General features: G+C 39.7%; 2 protein-coding genes across 3 annotated transcripts; both read left to right on the top strand.

The window, feature by feature from the left end:
- Positions 1–779: 779 nt before the first annotated feature.
- On the top strand, positions 780–2,397 carry LOC114903071 (C-X-C motif chemokine 6-like). The gene is made up of 4 exons (XM_029235871.1): positions 780–978; positions 1,139–1,271; positions 1,384–1,467; positions 1,839–2,397. The coding sequence occupies exons 1-4, from the start codon at positions 780–782 to the stop codon at positions 1,855–1,857; spliced, it is 435 nt and encodes a 144-aa protein (XP_029091704.1). The 3' UTR covers positions 1,858–2,397.
- An 11,148-nt stretch (positions 2,398–13,545) lies between these two features.
- On the top strand, positions 13,546–15,014 carry PPBP (pro-platelet basic protein). 2 transcript variants are annotated; one of them, XM_029235480.1, is made up of 3 exons: positions 13,546–13,682; positions 13,981–14,116; positions 14,243–15,014. In XM_029235480.1, the coding sequence occupies exons 1-3, from the start codon at positions 13,562–13,564 to the stop codon at positions 14,343–14,345; spliced, it is 360 nt and encodes a 119-aa protein (XP_029091313.1). In that variant the 5' UTR covers positions 13,546–13,561; the 3' UTR covers positions 14,346–15,014. The 2 variants fall into 2 exon arrangements, with proteins under 2 accessions (XP_029091313.1, XP_029091312.1); XM_029235479.1 differs by having other exon boundaries at positions 13,562–13,709.
- Positions 15,015–18,593: the final 3,579 nt, after the last annotated feature.

The following is an 18,593-nucleotide window of genomic DNA, read 5'->3' as shown; positions in this document are numbered from 1 at the left end:
CCAAACAAGACCATACATCTTCCACTTCCATAGTGTATTGATCTGTGCAAAACAAGGCATCATTTCCCAGGGCAATTTGCTGGGTGATTTTTGAAGATTTTTGTTAAACCACCTTGACACTCATGTTTGCAAAACGAAGTATGGGATTTCCAGTAAGTAGACTTGATTTTGGAGCCTGTTCCTCCCACTGACTTCACGTGGGAGTAGAGGTACTTTCACCGTATTATCTTGGCTTCTAACGCGGGCTGAAGACCAGAGAATTATAAACTAATTTGAAGAACCTAGAATGGTCTGCCTGCAAGCAGGAGTGTAAGGTCTTGCAGTTTGGCGCAGTTTTAATCATGGCTTACATTCCTGAATAATAATAATAATAATAATCAGAAAGGAATTTCAGAAATCTTTCTAAAGTCAAACCTCCGGGCTACTTTGTTCCCAGTCTTCCTGTTTAGATGGAGACGACGGGCATCTCTGAGAAGACTCTGTGCCCCAGGAGAAGCTGGCTTTCGCTAGCCCAGGCTGGCCCCGAGGATGAAGTCTCCGCAGGACTGCTTCTCACTTCCAGGGGGAGCAGCGCAGAGCTCCATCCACCGCGGGGCGAGCTGACTCGTCCATTGCGGAATGGGTGCAGTCAGCGGCTCCCAGCCGCCCTCCCCAAACCCCACTGACTAACCCCACTCCACTCGGCCCCCTTTACCCCGCCCCGCCTCAGTCCGGGGAATTTCCCAGGCATCCCAAAGACTGAATTTCCTGCCGGGAGGGAGAGAGTGCAGATAAAAGGGATGCGGAGGACCCGAAGAAGTCACGGTGCTCTAGAGCTTCAAATCCCACCCCTTCTCCCTCCTGAACCCCTCTCGCTGAGTCTCTTCGCCACTATGAGACTCCTATCCAGCCACGCCGCCCGCATCCCCGGCCCTTCGGGCTCACTGTGCTTGCTGCTCGCGCTGCTGCTGCTGACGCCGCCAGGGCCCCTCGCCAGCGGTGAGAGCTCACAGCCAGCCGGACGCACCGGGCAGGCGGAGTGGCCCCGCCTGCCAGGCGGCCGCGGCGCCCCGGGCGTGGGGAAATGTCCAGGGCGGACTGGCTGGGGAAGAGGTCTCCCAGCAACCTGCCCATAACCGTGTCTCTCTTTCTACCCCAGCGGGTCCTGTCGCGGCCATAGTGAGAGAGCTGCGTTGCATGTGCTTAACCACCACACCGGGGATTCATCCCAAAATGGTCAGTAATCTGAAGGTGATCGCCCCAGGACCGCAGTGCTCCAAGGTGGAAGTGGTGTAAGTCCTCCTGCGCGGCGCTGTCCACTGTGACCTTGGCAAGAGGGATGTCTCCCCAGCCCTGACTTCAGCCCCCGCAGCTCATGGGCGCACCCTCCTTTTCTCTCTGCAGAGCCACCTTGAAGAACAAAAAGGAAGTCTGTCTGGACCCAGAAGCTCCTCTGATCAGGAAGGTCATCCAGAAAATGTTGGACAGGTACCTGTCACCTTGATCTTTTTGATTTCTGAATGTCTCTTGGAGTGCGGACTTCTCAAAGTCCTTATTCTCCGCGTGGGATTTGGCAACCACATTCCAGACCACGCTTAGAAAAAAAAAGGATGTTCGGGAGAAGGGGCGAAAGTTGTTCTAGACTGTCCTGGGAAAACCCTTATCACAAATGTCATGTGTAATTGCCTAGGAGGTTACACAGAACTCACCGCTGAGATGTATTTGTTGTTGTTGTTGTTACTAGAGACCTTGAGCCCACCCTTTGCTTTTTATTGATCCTCAACTGTGTTTTGAAAACAAGTTGGGGTAGACAGGTGTGTGGAAATTTGGTTATACTGATGTAATTCTTTTCCCAACAGTGGAAACAAGAAAAATTAAGAGAAAGGACCGTGCATTGGAAAAATTGCCCAGTTCTTCAGCAGAAGAGTTTTCTGGGGATCTCTGGACCCAGTGAAGACAAGAAGCAAGGGCTAATTTTCTCCAGTGAGTTAGGTTTCTGTATGAATTCCCCACTATAAGAGAGAGGTGAGAGGAGGGAAACTATGTTTGTCCCTGCAGCTTTCTGCTCAGTTTATGGTGTGTTTAGCGTAGTATTTCCTGCTCCTTATTTGCTGTTATTTTATCTGCTATGCTACTGAAATCTTTGGCAATTAACTAAAATGTGAATCAAGAATCACTGGTTGTTAATCTTTCAAGGTGACTATTGTATTTCTAGAATATAGTTCTTATAGTGCTATGGAAAAAGCTGTGTCTTTATTGTGTGAATGATATTTCATTAGAATGCTGTATACGGAGATAAACTGTTATTCTCACCCTTTCATGAAATAGGAACTACTTTAGTATCATTTCTTGAGGAATATGTTAGAGAATTTTCTTACTCTTGACCCTGGTTAGCTATTTAAGTTATACTGCATTAGAAATCTGGATGTATTATACAGTTATCTGTGTAGAATGTATTTCCTAATTTAGAATTTCTAAATGTATGAGTTCTATAAGGACTAATATATTATTTTCCTATACATTTAGATATTTGATGTCTTCCTAGTATGGCATAATGTCATGACTTACTCATTAAACTTTTGATTTTTATGGTATTTATTATCTAGTTTATTAGGAGTATTATATCTATAGTATTATATTTCTAAGTATATGTTTTGGATTGATGAAGAAGCTAGGAACTAGGTAAATTCCTTATCTCTAGTTTTTATAAAAATACATCCTTTTAGTTTCTTAAAAGTAAAGGCACATTGTAAAGCAATTATACTCCAATAAAGATGTTAAAAAAAAAGAAAGAGTAAAGGCAAACTTAACAATGATTTATACTTTGAAAGTTCTGAAAACATATTTGAGCTCTTTGAATATAAACTCATCATGCAGTTAAAAAAAAAAAAACACGCACTGCCCTGCTAAGATTTGAAGATGCTTATACTGTATCTTTTAAAGGTTTTGACCATTTTGTTACAAAGAATTACATATGCATCACATTTACTATGTTAAAGCTGCACTTGTTAAATGTGGTCTCAATGGTTTATGGTACTTCCTTTGTTCTCTGGGAAAAACAATAAAAGATTTAAAAAATTTACTCAAGTTCTTTCTTGTATGCCGGCCTCTCACTGTTGTGGCCTCTCCGTTGCGGAGCACAGGCTCCGGATGCGCAGGCTCAGCGGCCATGACTCACGGGCCCAGCCGCTCCGCGGCATGTGGGATCTTCCCGGACCGGGGCACGAACCCGTGTCCCCTGCATCGGCAGGCGGACTCTCAACCACTGCGCCACCAGGAAGCCCAAGTTCTTTCTTCTTTATTGTACTGTTACAAAAATGTCATTCCTCTTTAATTCTACGTTATTGTAAAAATTAACCACTCTCCTCTTTGGCTAGCAGAGAGGACCCTCATTTCCCAATGTCCTTGCATTAGTTCAACCTATTTCCAAGCTCACTCCCCTTCCAGTTCCTTATTCACAGCACCAACGATCTCTGGGTTCTTTAGAAAACACAAATAGATAAGCCTTCCTTACCTTAAATCCTTTACTGCTGCCTGTTTCCTAGACATGAAATACAAGTTACAAAGTATGACAAATTAGGTTCTGTTTCATGACTCCTGATTATTACTTCAACTGCATTTTCCCCTAGCATCTTTGCAGTCAAGAATTTAGTTCCCTTACAGGGCAAGTTCTTTCCAGGTCCAGGCCTTTGCATTTGGTAGGGCCTCTACCGGGAAGGCCCTTCCCATTTTCTGTCTATAGGAGGAAGCTTATTCATCCTTCAGAGCTCAGTTCAATCAACACCTCCCTCATGAAGTTTTCCTTGGCATTCCCAGCAGAGCTCGTGGTTTCCATTTTGATGTTCCCATAGTATCTTCTAAATATTTGAATTTATGTGAATAGCCAACATTGCATTACTTTTACTTGCTTATAAGGGTTTTTACCCTACTCTACTTAGAGTTCTCCCAGAGCATCTGCCATATTTCGTTCATCTCCGCATCCCCAATACCTGATACAGATTAACTTTAATGAATTAATAAATTTTCCTGAAACTCAGGTTGTCAGATAGTGTCCTAAAATCATCACCTGGCTCATGGTAGGTGCTGAATACATTTTAATTCCTTTACCCTCTTTTCTCTTTCTTGCCTACAAGCAATCCAACAAGAGCTTTGGTATGTGCAGTCCCTTCAGCCTATAACACTGACCCCTCACTTTCACCTGACTAACTCCCGTCCTTCCTTCAAGGCCAGTTTACATGTCACTCATGGCCTCTCTGACCTTTCTCCCCGCTAGATTAAAGTCCCTTTTATATCCTGTCATAGAATTTTGTTCTTTCCCTTCATAGCATTTTGTCACCAACATGACTGTAGAGCCTATAGAGACTATGTACATGTGGTCATTTATTTAGTGTCTGTTCCACCTTCACTGTAAGCTCCATGAGGGCACGGCTATGTTTATGATGTTCACCTCAGTTCCTAGGACAGTGCCTAGCACATAGTAGGTGCTTTAAAAGATAAGTGATCTAAACAATTCCCACTGTCTCTCTGGTATTAAAATAGCAATTTCATGGGAATAGCTCATTCTGAGGAAGAGCAAGAAAACAAAAGGAAAGAGACTAATCTAATTAGTATACATACATGCATCCCCCAGTTGGATTAATTATGTTATATATGCTTATATTAACATGTATTTATATTTATTAATATATGCTAATATATTATTAACATATCTATATCTAACCTAAGCTATTCTATATCTTTTCATCTCTTTCCATATATATCAAATATCAATTAGATTAATAAATATTCTATTACTACATATTAATATATCTATGTAATAGAGAGAGAATGTATGTGTGAGAGAAACAGAGAGATACAAAGATATGAAAAAACCTAGAGTAGATTCAAAGAGATGAGTTTGCTGACAATTTTTTCAACAATATAAAAAATCATAAAATACCTCAAATTTTAAAAAAAAATTTTTAAACTTCTATGGTATTTTATTGCTCTCTCAAATAGCATTTTTTCCCTTTGAACCCATAAGTTATACACTAATCCTAAAAAAAAAACCAGTTACTATAAACGTTTGAATTATAAATTTCAGTGTTTTAAACAATCCCTGATTTATTGTATCAGCCCCAAAATACTCATTGAGTAAGTGCCTGATAATAACAAATGAAAGCATATAAAATGTCTTTGGGATGGACAAAACATAAGTTATGTGAAGAAATAAACATTACTGATTACTTCTTTATCATAATTCAAGATGTCTGTTTTTCCCAGAAGCAAGATTAGTAAGTTTAGTTTGTTTATAGATCATAGAATAAGACCTTACTGTAATATTCTTGAAATCATATTTGTCATGCTCATGTCATAATTGGCTGTTCTACAAATAAAATAGATCACAGTATATTACCAAAGTATAACCTATACAAGAACCTCAGTGACAGCTACTACTCACCAATCCTGCTGTTACTATTGATCCTGCGAGTAGCAAACTCAAAGACTAACATATCCGAGGGAAATTAATCTAATGAACATCTTCTAAGGATATACCTTCTATTTTCCTCCTCTAAATTCCTAAATACTATATTCACTCTGTTATCCCTCTGAAATTCATTCTCATATATGAAATCACTGGAAATTGAACAAATGCTCAGCTAAAATTTACTCTATGCTACTCCCCCAATCCAAACAATTTTCAATGTGCAATCAATGCCCTTCATTCTACCAGACTTTCTTGTTTGCCTCTGGGTGTGACACATTTACATAATCCTTCAGTTCCTGAAGACATGACAGGATCTATGATAAAATATGACTAGTGGCTTTGTTTTTCTATCATAGTTTTAATTCTTGCATGAAGAAAAGAGTTGCTGTGGGTAATTCTCAAGTTGTTCATAACTTCAAAAGTCCTTCCTGGATGTTACAAATTGAGAAATTTATCAGACAGAGGAAGCGCCTGGGGATTTCGATTTGCCTCCCTGACTACTAAGAACCATCAGTGCCCATGATTCTGATTTTGGCTGATGGTCCTCAGTGGCTTTTAGTCAGCAAAATTAATATTATATTCCCGACAAGGATTGTTCATACTTTAAATATGTAAAGTGAAATAATGACATAGCAAGACATAGAGTTTAGGTGTAAAACTTTGTTTCCACAAAGTCTAGAGTCCAATTTCTTAAATATTGAGAAATTGCAAGAACATCCCCTGCCCTCTGAAAAATCCGTGTTCTTAATGGATGTGTTTCCACTACCACATAAATGTGTGATGATTATTTCGGACCCACCTCTTGGGTTGAACAAAGAGAAAAATAGTTGATCTGATTCACTTCCAGCAAGAGAGGCCAGTGATATTTCTTTGTAGTTTGTGGTGAAGTGCGAGTCAAAGCAGTTGCATTTCAAGTCTAGTTTTGAGTATTTTTAGCTACGTGACTTTGGCAATTTATTTAGCCTCTCCATCCCTCAGTTTTCTCATCTGTAAGAGCAGTACAATAATATCTATCTCTCAGGCAATAAAGACTAACCTGGAACAAAGTAGTTTCCTGATAAATGTTAGTTCCTTTCTCAAGCCTCCTAATTCAAGCTCCTCTTTAAATGAGAAAACTGAGGGTTCAATCATTTAAGCACTGTTAATTGTTCTCATATGTATTACCATTCTTTATACCTATGTGTGAATGATTAATTTTTAGTGCTTCTAAGAAATCTTTTTTTTCCCACCAGTCTTTTTCAGGAAGCTTCTGGAAACAATGCATTCATGTTCTCTATATATTTTCTGTCAGTTATGTGGCAACAATATAAAGATGTATGATGTATTTCCCTTCTTATAAACATTAATCCATCAAATATTGGTATCAACATTTATTGGTAATCTTGTTTCATGCTGGACCTTGTGCAGGATCCTTATGATACGGCAATTACAAAGATGAGAAGCTTTCAACCTAAGGTAAGGTCTTTTGGCAGCAAATACACTCAAAGTTTTCTCTGACAAAGCTTTTCTTGAAAGCTGAATGAAAAGGAACTAGATATTTTGAGAGAGAGAGGGAGACAGCAATAGTGTCTTAGGTGGCATTGCCTAGAATCAAACTCTGAGAGGAGATTTGCATGCAGGAAATTTGAGGAATGCTCTAAAAATTAACATCTGTCAGGAAGTAAGCAAGCAGCAGTGGGCAAAGGAAGAGCTGCTGTGTGACAGAAGATTCGGGTGGCCCTGTGAGAAGCTCTGGAGCTGGCCTGGCTTTGCAGAGTTATTCTGAATTTTGGCAAGGAGGCAGACCTCTGAATCTGCCCATTGGCCAGCCATTAGATGTGGGCTACCCCTGGGGAGTGGGCATAGCTTTGGGTGAGACAGCGCCCTCAGGCGGTGAGCTATGCCCAGGGGGGACGTTTGTTCTGCGTGATCTGCTGCCATCTTTCCCAGCAAAAGAAGAAAGCTGTGGTGCACCCTCCAGAGGATCCTGAAAGAGCATCCTGGAGGTGCATCATGGTTTCTGGGGCTGGGGAGGGGCGAGGAGGGGAGGAGAGGGACAGAGCAGGAGGAGGAGAAGAAAGGAAACGGGATGGGAAGGGAGGAGGGTGGAAGGCTCTTGTCTTTCATTGTCTTTTTCTCTCTTTCCTACTCTCCTCTTCCTTCTCTCTCTCTCTTTCTCTCTCTCCTTCTCCCTTCCTTCCTCCTTCTTCATTTATTTATGACAAATGTAACAATACTACTTAAAAGAGGAGGACGAACAGGAGGACCAAGGTGTCCCAAGCAAAAATCTCAGCCAGTAGCCAGCACGAAACACCTCCCACGTGAAAGAGGCCAGTTTGGACTTTTCAGTCATTCCAGTTGCCCTCTGACCACACCAACTCAAGTGAGCTCAGGCAAGATGAAAACAGAAGAACCCCTCATTAGCACACAGAGTTATCAGAAATTACAAACCTTTGCCGTAAGCCACTAAGTTTGGAGTTGGCTTGTTATGCAGTAAAAGAGGATCAGAAAAGGATGGTCAGGCATCTGATGTTCAACAAATAGCAACAATCAATATAATTAAAATAAAAATCCTCAGGCTTGCAAAACTTTGCATTGTTCCTGTATAACAGCACCCAGGAAGGTATTTCCCCATCAGCTCTTTCACCTTCCCCCCTCTCCCTCCACTCCCCACACCATGCCTCACCCCTGGATAAGATACAGCCTCAATTACATTAGTGCCAGAGTATTTGAGGTCTGGATCATTCTTGGGCACTCAGAGTTATACAGAAGACATATTAGATTTCAGCACTTATAGGAAAGCTTTTGTTGGCTAGTATTTCAATTTATTGATTAAAGCGCTTTAACAAACTGACCCTCCATTTTATCATCTCTAGGATCTTCTGTACCCATTGGGTTTTTTTGTTGTTGTTGTTGTTTTAATATCTTTATTGGAGTATAATGGCTTTACAATGGTGTGTTAGTTTCTGCTTTATAACAAAGTGAATCAGTTATACATATACATATATCCCCATATCTCCTCCCTCTTGCGTCTCCCTCCCTCCCACCCTCCCAATCCCACCCCTCTAGGTGGTCACAAAGCACCGAGCTGATCTCCCTGTGCCATGCGGCTGCTTCCCACTAGCTATCTATTTTACATTTGGTAGTGTATATATGTCCATGCCACTCTCTCACTGCATCCCAGCTTTCCCTTCCCCCTTCCCGTGTCCTCAGGCCCATTCTCTACATCTGTATCTTTATTCCTGTCCTGCCCCTAGTGTACTGGTTGTTTTATTACTAATTTGTAGGCAGTGGCTTATCCCCTTCATATTTAGGAGATGTCAGTTCAAAACATTCTAATTAATGCAGAATTAATATATGTTTTAATTTTAAAGGCTAATGTTCCTCCAGTGTCTCTAGATATTTTCTTTTAAAATAGCTAACAGATAAGTTCTGTTCTGAATCTTAGAAAACTTGCTAGTTTCCTGAATGACACTGCTATTTATAAGACAATGACTTAAAGGAAAAAGAGATAAAGTAACTTACCACAAAAAAAAAACCCAGGGTGACAAAGTAAGAGTCATAAAAAGCTGTCAAGTTATTCTTAAACCCAAGAACCTCTGACACTAATTTTCTAGCATTCTCTGAAGTTATAACTTTGCATAAAGTAACTTCTTTTGCTTGAATAACTGATTTTAAAATATTTTTTACCCATTTCTGTATAGTCAGGTTATTCAAGTCAGTATTATGTTTCTCTTCATGGAAATCCAAGAAAATCATGCATGTGACAGTAATAGCAGTTAGCAATAGTAGTAGTAGTAATAGCAAATTAGTATTTATATCCCATTGCTTTGCACAAATATTTGAGATCTCACTTTTAAAAAAGAAGTAGTTAAATGACTAAGTCACACAGCAAAGAGACTTTGTAATGCCTGGCACATAGTAGATACTTAATACATATTGAAGAAATGAAAACTAGCAAAACGTTATTTACCTCACACGCTAACTAATAGGCTTGTGAAATTTTAGTGACTCAAGAAATGTGTTAATACTTCCTCACAAACCTTGCTGTCGATGTGTCTTTTGTGACAAAATACACTTGTTGATTAAGACAATGAGTTGATGATCCTGTGCTACATGCCTACCTCTTTCCTGGTATCAACTAAGTCAAGTAGCATCATTAGCTCAGAAGACTTTCCATATAGTTTCCCCAAAAGGATTAGGAACTTTTGACTAATCTTAGTAAGTGAACCAGGAAGGAAATGTGGATAGTGTTTGTATGGGGGTCGGGGAGGGGGAAGACGCGTACAGTGAAACTCACAGATACAGTAAACAGTACGTGTTGCAGAGGGGAGAGGTGGGATGGACAGAAAAAGAATGATATGATGAATAATGCCAAAAAACTTTATATCTTGCTGTGGAAATGGTTTTGAGCTTATGGTTGAATACAAACATATCTGATTTGTGAATTAGCAATAGTTTAATCACAATAATGGGGAAAGGCTGTCCCCATCATCACTCAGGAAGAACCAGAAGGAAGTTTGCTCTCCTGATTCTATTTCCTGTTGAAATTCTTTCTATAATTCACTTCACATGATCACTCTTAGAAGGATACTAATTTTTTTCAGCTTAAGATTTTCCTTAAGCTTACCTGCTAGACTATGAATTTTGGGGTTGGGAGAGGTGGAAAATCAGGTTAATTTAGTATGTTCTGCTGCTAGACTGTAAGTTATAAGAAGAAAACAAATGGGGTGGAGAAAAATAAGGAATACATTGTAAAACAGGAAATAAGAACCTCAGTACGCATAGTCAGTAACTGCTAAAAACAGGAAAAATTGGCTTAAAATTTTTTACAAGCTGGAAATCATTTACTGCAGTCATTCTTTTGATAAAAAGTAATCTTATACATTTAATATTTTAACAGTTTCTTCTAAAATTTTAAAGGTATAAATAAATAAGAAAAAAAGAAAATGGGAAGTTTGAATATTGTGTAAGATTTGGACACAGTTGTAAGAGGAAGACAACCTGTGTCTGGGGCCTCATAGTTTTTGCCCAGCCTTCCAAATCACCTTTTTATACCACAGGTACTTTGGGCCATGTGAAGTCTAATTTGAGAATTGTGACTGATTAGAAATGAAAACGAAACTTTCCTTTAGTGATACATATTCATTGATTTATTCACTAACACTGTTTAGCTAAGACCTACTGTATATTGTGTTACCTTACACATTATAGGATACATGAGGCCTTCAAAGAAACCTTGGACATGCCTCTGTATTCAAAAGTGTACAGAGGGGGGTTCTGTGCCCATGAGTCTAGACGTTCAGATTGTCTAACCATTGTACTACTTGTGCATTTCAGTTAATATTGCTGTGCATTAAAGAATAAACAAGTCCTAATGCCCAAAATATATTAAAAGTAGAGGTAGTAAAATAATCCCTTTATAAATGCTCTTTTGTTGTTTTTTAGGAAGGGCTGTGCCTTCTGGGAGTGTATATGTTAATCCACTTCTTAGAGCTAGATGTAGTCCTGTACTTAGTCATTGAAATGCTGGTGGAAGGGTAAGAGGAAGGGTGAAAGGAAGGGCTCTTGGCTAATATCTCCATGTCTAGAAGACAGTTTTAGGTTATAACCATAGGCTATATGTGCAGTTTTGTAAAGTACCTATGTTTATTGTGGACAAGGTTCATTCTTTACTTTGCAACATCTAAGATTTTTAGATGATCAGAGGAGACGATGTAGGATAAAAAGTAGAGCTAGTGGGCTTCCCTGGTGGCGCAGTGGTTGAGAGTCTGCCTGCCGATGCAGGGGACATGGGTTCGTGCCCCGGTCCGGGAAGATCCCACATGCCACGGAGCGGCTGGGCCCGTGAGCTGTGGCCGCTGAGCCTGCGCATCCGGGAAGAGGCCACAACAGTGAGAGGCCCGCATACCGCAAAAAAAACAAAAAAATAGAGCTAGTGAATTAACCAATTTGTAAATATCTTTGTTATAATTGATTTTTTTAAAAAGCAGCACCTTGGATATGGAATGGTTAAACCGTCTCAGAAATATACGTCAGGACTCTTTCATTAGGTTGGCAGAAGAGGGGCAGAAGGAAGTATAAAGGGAGGGATGTATGTGGATGTGTTCATATTTATATTTTGATGATAACCATTGTTGCGTGTGCATCTCTTGGCTGTGCTATAGGAATATATTGTTAAGTAAGTCAATGGAGACATACCTTCTTGCTAATACTTTAATTGTTGAGATCAGATAATGAATCCTCTTAGAAGCATTATGCTTTGTGTACTCTGTTGTGTTATGTCTCATTTTTAATTTAACATTAAGGGAATGTAGTATTTTAAGTATTTTAAGTATTTTAAGTATTTTAAGTATTTTCAGTCTGCCAATATCTGTCTAAAGGCCTGTTGCCATTTTTGTTTTTTATGAAATTTTTATTGCCAAGAAAGGCAGGATTATATTTTTTTCCTTCCAGATTGAGTTGCTGTAGTGTATTCTTGGTTATAAAAATACTCATATAGCTGTGGGACTTTGAAATGGTGAATATTCATGATGTGGGAAAAAGCATGATACATAACTGTAAAATCTGAATTACATAAAAATGGATGCTTAGTTGTGTAGATACACAAATGAGATTTAGAAGGACGCATCAAACAGTAAACTGCTTGTGATTATGGACGACTGATTTTTGCTTCTTGTGTTTTTCGGTTTCCTATTATGCACATGTTAACTTTTAAGAAATAAACGTTATTTTAAAAACCTTAAAAAAAAGTGTACAGTCCTGTTGAGGAAGCAGGTCTCACAGATGGGGCAGAGATCCAGACAATAGCATATGCAAGCCAGTATGTGATGTGCAGGTCTATCTCTGCATAGCTGCAGGGCTTTGTCATGTGGGGTTTGAGATCAAGACCCTTAATTGGTGTCTGAGACTTGAGGAATAAAGATGTTGCTGCAGTTCATATAAAAGTTCAAAAATGGAAACACCTTCAAGGTCACCAATGGGACAGAAGTTGAACAACAAGAGCCCATGTTATAGAATGTTATGCAGACATTGAAAAGAATGGGGAAAAGTGACACTGAGGTAGCATGCAAGGATGCTGAAGACATATTTTTGAAGGACAAAAGCTATATAATAATCCCATTTATATTTAAAAAATCTATGTCTACCTCTCTATATGTTTATCTCTATGTATTGGGTTGGCCAAAAAGTTACCCAATATTATGTGTGTGGCTCTATGTATATGTGTGTATATAAATGTAGAGAGAATAGAAAACTAGTGCCAAATTGTTACCAGTGGTTACCATCGGAGACCGGGAATGTGGAGTAATGGTGAAGAGGAACTTGCATGCTTTATCCCACATGCATCTGCAGGTTATGAATCTTTTACAGTGAATTGTATTATACATTTCTCAGCTAGATTAATAATGAGAAATAAAGCTGCTGGGTCTTGTTTTCTAGGGTATACTCAGATGATAGAAAAAAGTAGTTTATTTTATAACAGAAAGGAGGATGAGTTTGCTTCTAGTTTCTGGATAAAATTACAAAAGATAATATATTTGGAAGACAGAAAGAAGCCCATAAACTAATATGCAAAGTGAGATTTTGATGGTAATTGGCTCCTATTTTATCCACATACTCCAAACGAATCCCAATACTTATCAACAACCAAGATAGGAACATCTGCTTTCCTTGGCAACCGGAAAGGGAAGATAACTCTCTTTTTCGAGGGCCGCATACTTATGCTTTCAGATACACATAAAGTGTCTATAAGGCCTCTAAATTGCATTATAGGAAAGGCAGGGCATATTACATAATTATACAAAGAAAATATATGTAATATTTCAGTCTAGTTCTTGCCTAAGTAGAGTATTAAATATGTGTAAGGGAGATGGATATTGAGAAGGGGGGAGTGAGAGTGTGCAGGGATGCTTAAAATGAAATTTAGCAGGAATTTGACTCGCCTGGCATTTATCTGGGTTGGGCACAACTTGACCACTCTTACACATATATTACCACACACCCTCACTTCCCCCATCCCTATCCTTTTTCTCCTTACTGGCCTTGAGGGAGTGTGTATAAAAGGCAGCAGGAGACTGTGAAAGCGACTTAGCTGCAGACTCCCAGGCTAACAACTCTAACTCAGTCTTTTCTGCCATGAGCCTCAGGGGCAGCACCACCTCCTCCTGTCCCAGGGCCATCCCACTTCCTGTCCTGCAGGTGTTGCTGCCGATGTCACTGCTCCTGACCACGCTGGTTCCCTCCACCACTGGAGAACGTAAGAGAAACTTAGGGAAAGCTGGAGGTGGAGTCTCTGTTTCCCTGCACCTGAGGCTGCTTCTGCTGCAGCTGTATCTGGGGGATGGACTGTCCTGATGCTCCTGGGACTAGAGAAAGGCATTATATGAATAACTGTAAATGGAGGCGATGCACTCATGTGCCAGCAATTCTGCTAGGGTACTTTACTAAAGGTTTACCGATCAGACTCGCAATGGCCTTGTGAGAGAGGTACCCATCAATAGGGAAGATCCTTGAGATAATCATGACCACTCATAGAATCACACCTTCTACCCTAGCTAAAAGTATGGATAGAAGGCGGTACATTGAACTTCGCTGCTCATGTGTGAAGACCACCTCTGGCATTCATCCCAGTAACATCCAAGGTTTGGAAGTGATCAGGGCAGGACCCCACTGCACCAAAGTCGAAGTAATGTAAGTCTCTGCTTCTGCAGTATTGCCTCACTAGGGAAGCCCTTCACCTCCATCCCTACCGACACTGTTGGATCCCTTCTGATAGTGTGCCAGGATGCTCTCGGATAATTCTATTCTCTCTTGCAGAGCAATGTTGAAGAATGGGAAGAAAATCTGTCTGGACCCAGAAGCTCCCAGAATCAAGAAAATAGTCCAGAAAATATTGGAAGATGGTGGGTCAGCTGCTTAATCTTTTCGCTTTCTGTCAAACCATTTTATCTCCCAAGAAGGATAAAAGTTTGAGATCTTGGCTTTCTAGAGTTCTTATTTATCCAGAACACCGAGTAATACCGTATGAAGCTTTGGATGTGTTTTCCATTCTGTCGCAAAAAGTCACATTTTGTTCTGAGTTGGCTGATTAATAGATGACAGAGAGAAAATGAAAGTAAGCATGGCTAGGGTGTAACATAGGCTCAAGGATGCATTGTACAACAGGGGGAATGGAGCCAATATTTTGTAATAACTGTAAATGGAAAGTAACTTTAAAAATTTTAAAGTTAATAAAAAAAGAAAGTAAGCAAGGCTAGTTTCAAAATACATGGTTTACTCCCTAACTCTTGGCTAAATGTGGTACTGTGTTTTGCATTTCCTCTTTAAAAATTTCTTTCCAAATACAGCCATGTTAACTTATCTTGCTCCTCTGTACTGTTAGACTAGATGTGCCCATGATGATTCCATAATGGTCAGTGATATTAGGAACCACACAGGGCCCAGCATGGAACACTTGCTCAATAAATGTTTATTAATATATTTAGGCACTTTATATATTAATAGTGTTTTTCATTGTCTTAGTCCTAGGATGTCTTGTTTCAAAACATTCTCTGAAAGATTTTTCTAATGTTTATTTTAGCCTTCAAATCCTAAAAATAAAGCTGTAGAATGTGAATCTTGTAAGCAGTGGTTATTTACTTTCAAGTGGATATATTTAATACCAGTAGAGCAAGAAATATATGATGATATATGATATCATATATATTTTAAATAATCTATGATAGTATTTTCAATAATAATAATAACAACACAGATTCTACTTGGTGTTGAATGTTTTACCCTGACATGTTTGTACATATTTGCATTTACTAAATATCTAGATGGTAACCATTTCAGTATGAGAATCAGCCTTGCAAATAAACACGATAGAGAATTTAAGCTTTACCAGGCTACTAACTGTTAGTTTACAATCAACAGAACTTTCTTTAATGTCTAGTCTCTTTCATTTACACCCATAATATTCTTAAAGAAATATTAATATAAAATCAAATTTATTATTGCTTTGTTGTCATATATTATTACTTTTAACAGAATTATTAGGGAAAAAAGCCTTATCTTTTTATTTTTCTAAACTTTGGTATTTAACAAAATGGCCAACAAAAGTCACTAGCTGATGATACGTGCTATTTTTAATGTACTATAGTAATAGCTAAACTTTATGAATAACTATTAATATTATGAGTTATATTAATAATAAGATTAATATTCCAGACAAAATAATTGTTCTGCATGCATTACAATTAAATAATTGTAAAGAATTAAATAATTCTTACAACATAGCTATGATCTGGTTAAGAGCACGTCCTCTAAAGAGAGGGTAACCTAGTTCACCACTTGCCAGCTGTGTAAATTTGGGCAGGTTGCATAACCTCTCTGTGCCTAAGTTTCTTCATCTCTAAAATGGCATAATAATATTGCTTATCTCACAGAGTTGATGTGAAATTAACAGTTAATAAATTCAAAGTGCTGAAGATAACGAATGTCACACAATAACCCATATGTCAGTGTTAGTTAGTATTTATTATTATTACCATTAGTGTTACAGGGAAGAAAAACGAAGTTCAAAGAGATTAGGAAATTTGCCTCAGAATCAGATAACTAAGTAGGTGACAGAGTGGCAATTTGAAATTATGCTCTTAACCACATACCATACCACTTTGCTTGATTTTTCTTTCTCTAATTAAGAGATTACATTATATATCACATAATGTTATTGACACGGAAAATAGGACTTGATACATAAATAGCATACTGCACATACTATGATGGTTATAGCAGAAGATATCAGTTCAACTATCCCAAACTGCACGTGGACCTTGGGGAGCACTCATGTATTAAGCACATAGTTCACAATCTCTGCATTATTAGGTTTCCTTTTATTATCTCCTCACTATTATAGGTTTAATGCCTTAGATGCTTTATCTACAAAATAAATACTTTTATTAAGTAATAGTTAACAAATAACATACATGAATAAACATGTAATAAATAAAGCAGTAAATGGTGACTGCAGTCGTGGTGATCAGTTTTTCTCCAGTAATTTAAAATAGCTCAGCATCTCGTTCATCTCTCTAGTGGTTTCCTTCTGAAATCCAACAGGGCCACCCCTTGAGACATGACACAGTTTTTACACTAGGCTAATACCTCCTGCATAATGCATATGTCTCTTACTTTTGTGTGCACATATTGAATTATTCTATTTAGATGCAGAGAAAGAACGAATGAATTGTCACTACTCCCTGGGTTCCTTTATACTGCAAATATTGAAATCTGTGGGGTAAGGTTGTACAAATCCAGTATGTTGCCCATCCATATGCCAAACCACCCCTCCTAACCATTCTCTCTGGGCTAACCCAATTTGGGATCTCAAGTTTCAGTTCCATAAACATGTATGACTTATACATGCTGTACCAGCCATTGCACGGATGCTGGATATTCAAAGACTATAAGTCACAGAGACTTGCCATTGAAGAGAGTACTATCTGGTGGGAGAGGCAGACAGGCTGACAAATAATCACAACCACAAGTTCATATAGAGGTATGCTCCAACTACACAAAGAAACAGACACATGAACGCGTCAAAGCCTCATCGTTATCATTTTCAACATTTATCATCTTCACTAGTGTAGTACTTTATACTGAGTTCCTTCCAAGGAGCTAGAATAGCGATAGACAGTACTATCTCTCACCACACGGAGCTTTCCATTTAGGAAGAGAGACCATTTTAAACACATTTAAATATATATGCATGTGTGTGTGTATGTCATATATTTGTGTTTGTATGAGCTGTGAGAAATAGGAGAAGCAGTGGGTGTTACAAGACAACAACAGGGAAAACAAGTAGCTTTAGCTGTCGGGGAAGGCCCCTGTGGGGAGGTGATATTTAAGCAAGACACCAGAAATATGAACAGAACTAGTCAGCTGAAAAGATAGGTGGTGGGAGAGTAAGAGAAAGCACATTCCAGGCCCAGGAACTAAATTCCATATCCCTGCAGAAATCTGGTCCTGCTGAGCATTTAAGAGGTCTGCTAGGGCTTCCCTGGTGGTGCAGTGGTTGGGGGGTCCGCCTGCCGATGCAGGGGACACGGGTTCGTGCCCCGGTCCGGGAAGATCCCACATGCCGCGGAGCGGCTGGGCCCGTGAGCCATGGCCGCTGAGCCTGCGCGTCCGGAGCCTGTGCTCCGCAACGGGAGAGGCCACAACAGTGAGAGACCTGCGTACCGGAAAAAAAAAAAAAGAGGTCTGCTAGTTCCATGCAGTGGGCTCCTGAGGCCCTTCACCACTGTTAATCAGTGTGACAGGGAGCCTCTGGCTTTGAGATGAGCGTGTGCTTTGCCCTGATCAAGAGCCAAAGCCATTCTTTTTCAGGGAAGGGAAGATGGTCTATATTGATCTCTGGACCTTTTCTGTGCAGGATTCTGTTGCATCTTTTACACACTCAACTCCCAGATGCTCTGTGTCCTCCTGAGAGCTTCACTACTCCCGCCAACGGTGCAGCCCATCTCACCCTGTCACTTGTACTGGCCAGGTGGCAGCAGGCACCGGGAGATATGGCCTGAAAACTCTCCTTGACCTCTCTTCTTCCTGAGCAGAATGGAGAAACATCCAGGTGGCAATTTTTATAGAAAGCGTGCATCCAAACATTACCGTTACAATTTTTCTCAGAATAAGAGGATAGATGAGGCTAACTGAGCTTGCTTCCTAGAGTATATTGGATGATGGTTGGTAGAGCCAGGTGGATCCCATTCAAGAGACTGAGGAAACTCTCCACATTCACGTGAAATTTGGAACCAAGTCATCACCTGGAGACCAAATTCAACTCTTTAGTAGCAGAAAACAATGACAAACGGCACATCTGGAAGAAACGCACCTGCCAAACTCACTCAGTGGTAATCAACAAGAAAGGCAGAAGTGAAGGAGCAGTTCTTTTTTTTTTTTTTAACATCTTTATTGGAGTATAATTGCTTTACAATGGTGTGTTAGTTTCTGCTTTATAACAAAGTGAATCAGTTATACATATACATATATCCCCATATCTCCTCCCTCTTGCGTCTCCCTCCCTCCCACCCTCCCTATCCCACCCCTCTAGGTGGTCACAAAGCACCAAGCTGATCTCCCTGTGCTATGCGGCTGCTTCCCACTAGCTATCTATTTTACATTTGGTAGT

Source organism: Monodon monoceros, unplaced genomic scaffold, assembly GCF_005190385.1.
Source record: "Monodon monoceros isolate NGI ecotype Baffin Bay Population unplaced genomic scaffold, NGI_Narwhal_1 Super_Scaffold_20, whole genome shotgun sequence".
Classification (NCBI taxonomy): Eukaryota; Metazoa; Chordata; class Mammalia; order Artiodactyla; family Monodontidae; genus Monodon; species Monodon monoceros.
The sequence above is the reverse complement of the archived record's forward strand: the minus strand, read 5'-3'. Positions and strand labels throughout refer to the sequence as shown.

Bases quoted from the DNA above. Each gene is read 5' to 3' on its own strand.
- LOC114903071 (XM_029235871.1), top strand. From the start codon at position 780: ATGCGGAGGACCCGAAGAAGTCACGGTGCTCTAGAGCTTCAAATCCCA. The intron at 979-1,138 runs GTGAGAGCTCAC...TTTCTACCCCAG, and splicing joins GCCAGGGCCCCTCGCCAGCG to CGGGTCCTGTCGCGGCCATA. The intron at 1,272-1,383 runs GTAAGTCCTCCT...TTCTCTCTGCAG, and splicing joins TGCTCCAAGGTGGAAGTGGT to AGCCACCTTGAAGAACAAAA.
- PPBP (XM_029235479.1), top strand. From the start codon at position 13,562: ATGAGCCTCAGGGGCAGCACCACCTCCTCCTGTCCCAGGGCCATCCCA. The intron at 13,710-13,980 runs GTGGAGTCTCTG...CTTCTACCCTAG, and splicing joins AAACTTAGGGAAAGCTGGAG to CTAAAAGTATGGATAGAAGG. The intron at 14,117-14,242 runs GTAAGTCTCTGC...TCTCTCTTGCAG, and splicing joins TGCACCAAAGTCGAAGTAAT to AGCAATGTTGAAGAATGGGA.